The sequence below is a fragment of the Ceratotherium simum genome, chromosome 2, assembly GCF_057802395.1.
Source record: "Ceratotherium simum simum isolate JZ-2026a chromosome 2, ASM5780239v1, whole genome shotgun sequence".
NCBI classification, from domain to species: domain Eukaryota; kingdom Metazoa; phylum Chordata; class Mammalia; order Perissodactyla; family Rhinocerotidae; genus Ceratotherium; species Ceratotherium simum.
The window spans coordinates 51,493,213-51,503,271 of record NC_141901.1 but is presented as its reverse complement, the minus strand read 5'-3'; the positions used below and the strand labels follow the sequence as shown (position 1 = coordinate 51,503,271).

Genomic DNA, 10,059 nt, shown 5'->3' with positions numbered 1-10,059 from the left:
TTGTCCACGTGATTTGCTCCTGGATAGTTCTCACGCCCAGTCATCTACAAGCTAAGGGCTTGGGGTCGGGCAGACCTGGGTCTAAATCCTGGTTCTACCACTTAGTAGCAATGCAATCTTAACCATGTTACTACACTTCTATGAGCCTGTTTTTCCATCTGTATAATGGGAATAATAATACTATCTACCTCCTAAGGAAGGGTGAGATGCAGCAGGCAATGTACTCAGCACAGTTGTTACCGCCCAAAGAGGGGGGTCATCTACCTAACGCAAGACATGCCACTAGTCAAGAGGCAAGGCTGTAGGAAAGAAAGGACTTTTTATTACAGCTTGCTAGCAAGAGGGAAGATGGCTGACTCCTGTCTGGAAAAAAACGATCTTACAGAACAAAGATGACAGGCCAGTTATGTACAGGGCTGGTCTCTGGATGGAAGAGGCAGCTGGTCTCCAGGGGGTGGAGGGCAGACATCTTGTCTTAGTTCCTGATAGTCTTTTGTTTTACTGGATATGCATCAGAGATGGAGCAATGTCCCATACCCTGATCTTTCAGTTGTCAGTGACGATGGCTATCAGCATAGACTTTCTGCCTTGGGGTCATCACATTCCTAAGGAACTCAAAAGAACAAGGTTATCAACTTACAGCAGCTGGCAGGAGCCATAAAATTTATAGAACATGTCTGTTAATCAGAGTTAGGGTTAGTTAATCAGAGGTCATTCAAAGTTATAATGTTTTCTCTTCTACAATATGGCTTCCTTTATGTCAACCTTGTGTTGAGCCAGTACCAATTCCCCCCTTTTGTTGTTCATCCTCAATCTTGAGGGACATCCTGTTGATGAGGGGCATAGGTTGTTCCATCTCATTGAACCAGTCTCTTAGTAAGACGGTGATACAGGTGGGCTCCCAAGATTAGGCCTATATCATGTAAACAAGTGACCAGGTATTTAATAAGATGAAAAGAAAAACAAAGTTAGTGGTGGGAGCAAATTATAAACCAGTTTCTGAAGACTAGGCACAGCCAGTCAAAAAGATTTCTAGACGTCAGAGTGCAAGCATCTTTTGCAATTTGAAATGTCTCTGATAATGTCAAAGGGTATTCAGGTACCTTTCTGAGTGGCTTACATAGTGACAGACATCAATCTCTCTTAAGTTTATATCAAGTCCACTAGTTCCAGTTTGCAAGGCTTCAGGAAAAAGGGCAGTTTCAGCTCTCAGTGATTCCAAATGAAAATGATGGAAAAAAATTGAAAATGTTAGTTTGGAGATTTGTAGCCAGATATTTCAGAAGCCTAGAAGAACTGAGGATCCAGTCCAGTTGACAGATATAACAAAAATCTCGAAGACAGTTAACAGAACCAGAATTCAACATCCACAAATGTGTATTATAGTTTCTATTGAAATATAATTTTTCTCTCTAAAATCACCCTCATTTTTTATAAAAAATAGCCAAATTAAGACTAACTGGTTTGCAAAATAAATCTAGTTTCAACAAATTTGGCCCAATTATTTACATAAGTACAGCAAGAATAGCAACTGATCATATAGGCCCTTTTAAATCTGCTTTGCTGGAACTTTTTATAAGGAATCTCAGATTGAATTTTAAAGGCCTCTCGAGGCCATGAAAGCCAAGCCAAGGACTTTGTCATCAGACTTGCCTGTAATACCTACAGATTTTGGTGAACTCCTCTCTTTTCGAGGTTCCCCAAAATATTGCGAGGTTTCTTGTAAATTTAAGTAGCAATGAGGTACTTCTTTACTTCTATCAGAATGACCAAACTTTTTAAAAACTGATAATACCTATTGTTGGTGGGAATGTAGGGAAAAGGTTACTTTAATCATTGCTCTTAGATGGCATGGCCTTTTGGAAAGTAATTGGGCACCATCTACTAAAATTAAAATTAAAAATACATAAATCTTTTGACGTAGCAGTTTCACTCCTGGGAATTTACCCCATGGAAGTAAAAATACCAGAATGGATGGATAAATGCACACAGATGTATAATGAATTGTTGTTTATGATGGAAAATGAACAAAACCTAGAAACAAAGCAAAAGTCCTTCAAAGGGGGAATTGTTGACTATATTATGACATGCCAGGGAATATTCTGCAGCCATTATAAAGAATAAATTGAAGCTGTATCAGGTGACTCATAGGGATTACAGTGAATAATTGAGGAGAAAAAGCAAAGTACAGGAAATTGGGTATAAAATTATCTCATTTTGAGAAGAAATAATCCCCCACAACACCGCCCTCATTTTGTATGTGAGCCAACACACACGAGCATGGAGAAAAACACGGCAGGATCCAGACCCAGCTGTCATCACGGTTTGGGGAACGGACAGTCTTGTGGTAGAAGGGGGATGGGAGAAAGTGAGGGAGGATCCAATCAGAAGAAAAAAAAAAAAAAAGACCACATTGAAATTAAAACAATGTGTAGGGGCTGGCCCAGTGGCGCAAGTGGTTAAGTGTGTGCGCTCCACTGCAGCGGCCCGGGGTTCGCCGGTTCCAATCCCAGGCGCACCGACACACCACTTGTCAAGCCATGCTGTGGCGGCATCCCATATAAAGTAGAGGAAGATGGGCATGGATGTTAGCCCAGGGCCAGTCTTCCTCAGCAAAAAGAGGAGGATTGGCAGATGTTAGCTCAGGGCCAATCTTCCTCACACACACACAAAAAAAACAATATGTATAACATAATCACATTTCTGCACTAATGTGAAAGTGTGTACATGAGTAGACATAAGAAGAAAATTTTACATTATCTATACATATCTTAAACATCTTTGTTAACCTAAAACATACAAATGTATATTCCTTCACCAATAGTTTGACATAGAGCCAAGGTCTCTTCACTGAGAAGAAGTCTATTTTTTGGAGTTCTGCCTCACCTTGCCTTTGGCACAAAAATCACACCCTTAATGCACTGCCTACAATTTCTAATTTCAGCTTCTGTGGAGTGGAGTGAGAATTTAGACACTGGCAAAACCAGTTTAGTACAGGAACCTCTTAGATATGCTTCCCCCCCTAATCTTTTCAGTTGCCTTGCCTATACCCAGTAGAACAATAATCTTATTTTAGGCTCTCTCCTTTATTAAGTCTTTCCAAAACTGTCAACTTGGTTCTTACAGAAACACTAATTCTTTTTCTTTTGCATTCACATTTTCCTCAGTTTATGTGACCTTTATTAAGGTACAACTGGCATAAAACAGGCTGGGGAACAAACACCTCACTGAGGTGACATTCACGTCAATAGGTAGACGCAGTTGTATGTGGCATCCTGGAAGGTGTGAGCATCCTCTGGTCTGTGCATCAGTGTGCCCACCAGAAGGGACCAGCAGTCAGCATGTGTCACAGAGAGAATGCACAGGGTCACATAACTTGGCGTGTCAGTTATGAGAGACAGAACCTCACTTATGTGAAAACCCTTATGTGCTGTGAATTGGTGAATGGATAGCTGGCCTGTTGGGTTACATCCAGCTCTCTGATTATGTGACTGTCAGTTATCCTGTGATTGAACCATCTAGGGTTGCGTGTGGGAGTGGGAGTCAGAAGGCACGGAGGATCATATCTTTCATTTTACAATACATCACATAACGTTTGCTACATGGTCAACATGAATGGTTAAAAGCAAGCCCTCTCCGTAGAGAATACCTAAATAAGGGTAAATGCTTTCTTGAAGCAAACAGAAAACAACACTTGGAGAGATTTCCCATGTATACATAGAACATTGACTGCATGCATCTGTCTTCTCATAGTGTAGCTTGGCGGCTACGAGGCCTCTGGGGCCACACTGCCTGGGTTTGAATCCTGGTTCTGAACTTATAACTGACCAACTTTGGACCAGCGCCTGTCAGTTTCCTCATTCATAAAACAAGGAGAGCAATAGCACCGCCTGCCCCTTGGAGAGGGCTGCTAGTGGAGGCTGAGTCCTCGGGGAGAAGCACCAGGGGATGTAGAGAGATGGGTATAACCAAAACACAGAGATGAGGCTGCAGGCTGGGGGTGTCGGGTAGGAAAGGAGGTTTAACTGTGGAAAGGAGCTTCCACTGGCTTTGCAGGAGGACACCCCTGGAAGGAGGAACAGGGCAGAAAGCACAGGGCAATATGGGAATGGGAGTGCAGAGAGCAGAGGACCAGGGGACTTGTGCGCTGGGCAGAGCATGGCTAAGGGTGGCAGGGAGGAGAAACACAGTGGGATGATCTGTCTCAAGATTCTAAGATGAACTCTGGTTTACGAGGCTTTCCTAGACTCACCAGCTAGTATCTGAGGCTACATTATTGTTCTCTGCTCCGATTTCCAAATGGAAAATTGCTCTGTGCCCTGGTGACTTTCAGTCATGGGTAGAGTGGGGACATATAGTCAGAGTCCTGCGGGGAGGTGGTCACCTACGTAGCCTTTCAGCCTCCAAAAAGCTCAGCCCGGGCCGAAGAAGCTGACTGGGAAGGCCCCCGCCTTTCCCAAGAGGGGCCAGCTCCTTCCTCTAATTCCTTAGTTCTTTTTTTTTATAATAACAGTTTTATTAGGACATAATTCACATACTATACGATCCACCCATTTAAAGTGTGCTATTTAAAGGTTTTAGTCATTCACAGAATTTTACAATTACTACAATCAATTTTAGAACATTTTCATCACCCCAAAAAGAAACCTTGTACTCATTAACTGTCACGCCCTTCCCCCACTCACCCTCAATCCTCCTCCCAGCCTTAGGCAACTACCATCTGCCTTTTGTCTCTATATATTTGCCAATTCTGGACATTTTGTATAAATGAAATTATATAATATGAGGTCTCTTTTGATTGGCTTCTTTCACTTAGCATTTTAAATGTTCATCCATGTTGTAGCATGTATCATTACTTTTTATAGCTGAATACTATTCCATGGTATGGATATACCATAGGTTATCTATTCATCAGTTGATGGACATTTGGCTGGTTTCCACTATTTGGCTATTATGAATAATGTTGCTATGGACATTCATGTATGAGTTTTTGTGTGGACATATGCTTTTATTTCTTTTGGGTATATACCTAGGAGTGGAATTGCTGGGTCATATGCTTATAATTCCTTAGTTCTTTGCACGTACTTCCATTTTAGGACTTAGTATATGCATCACCAGTGCTCACAGATCTGCTTGCCCTGTCACACTATGAGCTTTCTTCATCTCACTTACCCCCTGGAACATAGCGCCCACAAAGCATTAAATAAATATGTGGGAGGCCCTCCATGGTGTCAAGTGCTGCTTACAGGCAGAATAAGACAAGGCCTGAGTACTGACCATCAGGTATTACAATGAGGGGTTCTCTGGTAACCTTGACAAGTAGTGAGTATGAAAGCCTGACTGAAGCGGGTTCAAGAAAGAATGGGAGCACCCCCACGTTCACTGCAGCATTATTTATAATAGCCAAGATATGGAAACGACCTACATGTCCATCACTGGAGGAACGGATAAAGAAGATGTGGTAAACACACACAATGGAGTACCACTCAGCCATAAAAGAAAGATGAAATCTTGCCATTTGCAACAACATGGATGGACCTCGAGAGTATTATGCTAAGCAAAATAAGTCAGCCACGGAAAGTCAAATACTGTATGATTTCACTCATATGTAGAAGATCAAAAAAACAAAACAAACAAACAAAATAAAACAACAACAAATTCATAGATACAGAGAACAGATTAGTGGTCACCAGGGGGGAATGGCGTGGGGGGTGAGCGAAATTGGTGAAGGGGGTCAACTGTATTGGATGGATGGTAACTAGACTTGTGGTTGTAGTGTACACCATACATGCTGTAGTGTACAGATGTCGAATTATAAAGCTGTACACCTGAAACTTATACAATAAAAAATAATAAATAAAATGGGCGAAGGTTGTCAAAAGATACAAACTTCTAGTTATAAGATGAATAAGGCATGGGGATGTAATGTACAGCATGGTGACTATATGTAACAATGCCGTATTGCATATTTGAAAGTTGCTAAGAGAGTAGACCTGAAAAGTTCTCATCACAAAAAATAAATTTGTAACTAAAAAAAAAAAAAGAATAGGAGAAGAATCACAAAAAGGAAGTAACGATCATTCTTTCAAGGAACTTTTCCATACAAGATAGCAGAGACATGGGACAGGAGCTGGACAGGGAAGTGGAATCAAGAGTGTTTTGGTTTTCTGAAGACGAGAAATGGCAACATGTTCATATGATCCTGTAGAAAGGTAAAAGCTGATGATGGGGAGACAGGTGGACAGACAAGAGTGATGTCGCTGAGGAGGTGAGAGGAGGTGTAAGCAGGTGCTTACACGTGTAAGCAGTGTTATAAATGGAATGTTTTGTCCCCTACAATTCAGACATTGAAGCTCTAACCCCCAATGTGACTGTGTTTGGAGACAGGGCCTGTGAGGCGGTGACAAACGTTCATGAGGTTATAAGGGTGGGCCCTAATCCAATAGGGCTGGTGCTCTTATAGGAAGAGGAAGAGACACCAGAGCTCTTCTCCTTGTCATGTGAGGACACAGGGAGAAGGCAGCCGTCTGCAAGCCAGGAAGGGGGCCCTCACCAGGAACTGAATCAGCAGACACCTTGATCTTGGACTTCTAGCCTCTAGAACTGTGAGAAATAAATTTCTGTTTTTTAAGCCAGCCATCTATGGTATTTTGTTATAGCAGGCTGAGCAGACTAAGACAAGTAGAGAAACCGGTTTTAGGAGCAAGGAGAGTTCACTCACTGTAACAGGAGAGGAGGCAAAGTCCACAAGTGCCAACACAGGTGTGGGTGTGCAGATGTGCGGTGGGAGGCAGAGGGGGTCTCTTCTGAATGCTTGTATTTTTTTGAGTGACATGGGAGGCAAGGGGAGCAGTTGAGAGTGAGGGCACAGGGCTGCAGATCTAAGAAGAAAGATGAGGAGACAGTGAGTGGACCCAGGCAATACGATGAAGACATCTGAAAAACACTGAATCCATTTGAAGTTTGTGGTCATTGAAGCGAAAGGCACTGGTGGTGCCTTTTTCCCCAGGGAGGTTCAGCAGTTTGGGTGCAGGGAGGGAAGGGGTAGAGATGACTCTAACCATGGTTGCGATTTGGCCAAATGAGAATGACAAGTGAGAGGGTAAAAGAGTGCAGGTGAAGGAATAATTATACTGATGAGCAGGCAGGAAGGAGAAAGAGAATGCAAAGGGTTGAGGGCCAGGGAAAAGATGGTGGGATCACTGGTGTGCAGGTCCTGGCAGGGCTGCAGGATTTTTGGAGTTGGGGCCCTCCAGGGAGTGATGTGGAAGATAGGGAGGGGAGAGGGGATGCCTGTAACTGAGACTATGGGGGCTGTGGGTATTGGTAGGAGCAGGACCAGGGTGGCATCTGCTGAGAAAGGGAGATGACAGATCCTTGGGGGAGACCATGGCAGAGTACTGGATTTGCAGGTTTTGAAAACACTCACATTCTAAAAGGAGCAGTATTAAGAGAGTGATTTCAACCTTGTGCTAAAATCTTCATGGGATGAGGAATAACCAAGATAACTTACAAAGGGGTGTCAGGAGGTGGCAATCTGCTGGCCAGAGCATCAAAGGCGAGGAAGAAGCAAGGGTCTGGAGGCAGAGAGGAGCAAGGAGGATGCCTTCCCTCCCCCCAGGCCCAGCAGGGGGCACAGGAGAGGAAGCAGCTGTCCCTTGAGAAGGCCTTGGGAAGCAGCATCCTCGGGGAGAGCCAGGTTTAACGCGAATAGAAAGGAGAAGGGAACATTCATAGGAGAGGACACCAGGAATCTTGTTGTTCCTGGATGGGGCCAGAAAAGGCCAGATAGAGCATATGGAGATGAAAGTCTGGAAGATGAAGATGTTCTGGGAGTCCCAGGCTCCCTATAGGGCCTGGAATAAAGGGTTCGGCAAGATTAGTCAGAGGCACACTTCGATAGGAAGCTACGCCACCTGGAGGTGGGGGGACTAGGGAGAAGTAGGGGTCTTCCCAGGAGTACTCAGGGCTCCCAGGCCCCTGCCTCACTCTCGCTGACGGCTCTGGAGAGCCTGGATGGAGCTGTCTCACGGGGCCCTGTTCACACACCCGCCTTGGAGTGAAAAAGCATTATTTCTTCTTTCAGACTGAAGACTCTCATGGGACAGAAATTCCAGGGGTAGCACGGCTCAGGAGCTAAGCCCTCTGCATGCTGACTCTGGGATCTGGGGTTTACATGATGGCTGCCCGAGGGACAGCAGGCTCTCCACTTCCTTATTCAGGAGACGCTGCTGTTCTGCATTTGTACGTGACTTGACAGTTTGTTACGAGTTCTCGGCTGTTCACCTGCTAAGGGGACAGCTGACACGACAGACTAAGTGGATTAAGAGATCTTGATGAGACAAGTCTCCCTGCCCACCCAGGTTATACACCAGCATTTGGATGGTGGTGATCTGGTCTTTTCAAAAGAAACAGAAGACCTGTATGTTCTTGCTTCTTGTCAACAGCCATAGACCTAAGAAGCAAAAGGACTTTGTCCATCTTCTCCCTCACTCTACTACCAATCCTGCAATGAATTATTTCTCCTCTAAAACAAAACAGAAGTCGAGTACAGATTTTAGTAAAAAGCCTTCACCTGCTGAGGTATGTGACTATTTTATTTTTCTAATTTAACAGGAAAAATGAGCCAAACCACCTAGTCACTTATGTACATTAATTTACATTTATTTACAAAAGTTTGTATCTCTCCAATCCACAGCTTACAAGAAACATTTGACAGCTAGGAGAGTGAGCACCCAGTCACAGAAAGTGTTGGTAACAGAGCAGAAACTAATGCTTGTTTTTATTGCTTGATATTTCTTGTAAAAAAAAAAAACGGCTCTGATGAACTGCTTCAAGTTAGACTTCCAAAGTTTCCTCAAAGATGATGTAAAAGTCGAATGGTAAATCAGACAGCTTTTCAAAGTATTTAAATAACTTAGTTACTACACATTCGACTTCATCTTCTATTACCAATCAACTGAAGCTATAAAAAAAAAAAAGTCTCATGTTAGTAACATAAAATGCAGTCAATCTGTGCTACAGACAAAGAGTCTTAACTACTCTCCTAGGCTAATGTGAGTAGCCCTTTTGTAATAGAGCCATCAAAACCAAAGGCGCTAGGGAGAGGAGAGGGGGGGAGACTTGTCTTGAGCCCTCACAGGATGGTAGCTGGAGCTCCACCTTCAGTGCACAGCACTGACTAACAGTCCCATCGCCTCAAACCAACTCAGTCTTTGTAACTGAAATTTCCAAAACACAGAGCTGAGACCATAATCCTCATATGTCAACTGTCACCCCCAACAGTCACTTCCCTCTTTGCCACATGGGAATGGCTGACTTCCTACTTCAACTTCTCTTCCTGTTAAGTCACCTCTGCGGTGACGACAAACCACCTGGGTCATCTCAGAGGAAATCAGCCCAAATACAGAGCTGCAGCCGTGCCTGAGGGAGCCCCTTCAAACGCCGATTCCGTTCTCGGCCTCCCGCCTTCCCCGCTGTCTGTATTTCCACAGACTAGACCAGAGTGCCCAAAATGTCTGTATTCCATTGGTAACAAGAGTTCATAAAAAATGAGTGCTGTGAGGGCCGGCCCCGTGGCTTAGCGGTTAAGTGCACGTGCTCCGCTGCTGGCAGCCCGGGTTCAGATCCCGGACGCACACCGCTTCTCCGGCCATGCTGGGGCCGCGTCCCACATACAGCAACTGGAAGGATGTGCAGCTATGACATACAACTATCTACTGGGCTTTGGGGGGAAAAATACATAAATAAAATCTTTAAAAAAAAAAAAAATGAGTGCTGTGGCCACAGGGGTTAAGCAAAGGAAAGCAAATTAGTGCTCGTCCTTATTAAGAACCTCACAGAGCACAAAAACGGGTGCTGTGAATTTTTGAGGGGGACAAGTGGGAGGCGTTTCTCAAACTAGTTCGGGCAGGCCCAGGTCTCCTCCTGAGGGCAGCACCCTGGGGGGCTTGGTGCCCCCTCTGCCGCCCGCCCCCTCCCCAGGGGCCTCCTCATTCGCCCCCACAGCCTCAGTCTCAGCCACCGGCAAAGAAGCAGGCCTGCCCCTCCAGCTCGGCT

The 10,059-nt window shown here is 44.4% G+C and overlaps 1 protein-coding gene across 4 annotated transcripts in view; it reads right to left on the bottom strand.

Moving 5' to 3' along the window:
- Positions 1–300: 300 nt before the first annotated feature.
- Positions 301–10,059, bottom strand: part of CD58 (CD58 molecule) — a 44,514-nt gene continuing 34,755 nt past the window's right edge. For 2 of the 4 annotated variants that reach the window (XM_087444883.1, XM_087444891.1), the window contains 2 exons: positions 6,722–8,965; positions 301–605 (listed from right to left, as the gene is read on the bottom strand). Coding sequence is in view for 1 of the 4 variants with exons in the window: in XM_087444891.1 (XP_087301017.1) it covers positions 8,949–8,965 (17 nt within the window). In the remaining 3 variants the exon portion in view is untranslated. Of the gene's footprint in view, positions 614–6,721; positions 8,966–10,059 lie in introns of all 4 variants that reach the window. The other 2 variants (XM_087444889.1, XM_014779885.2) reach the window with 2 other exon arrangements.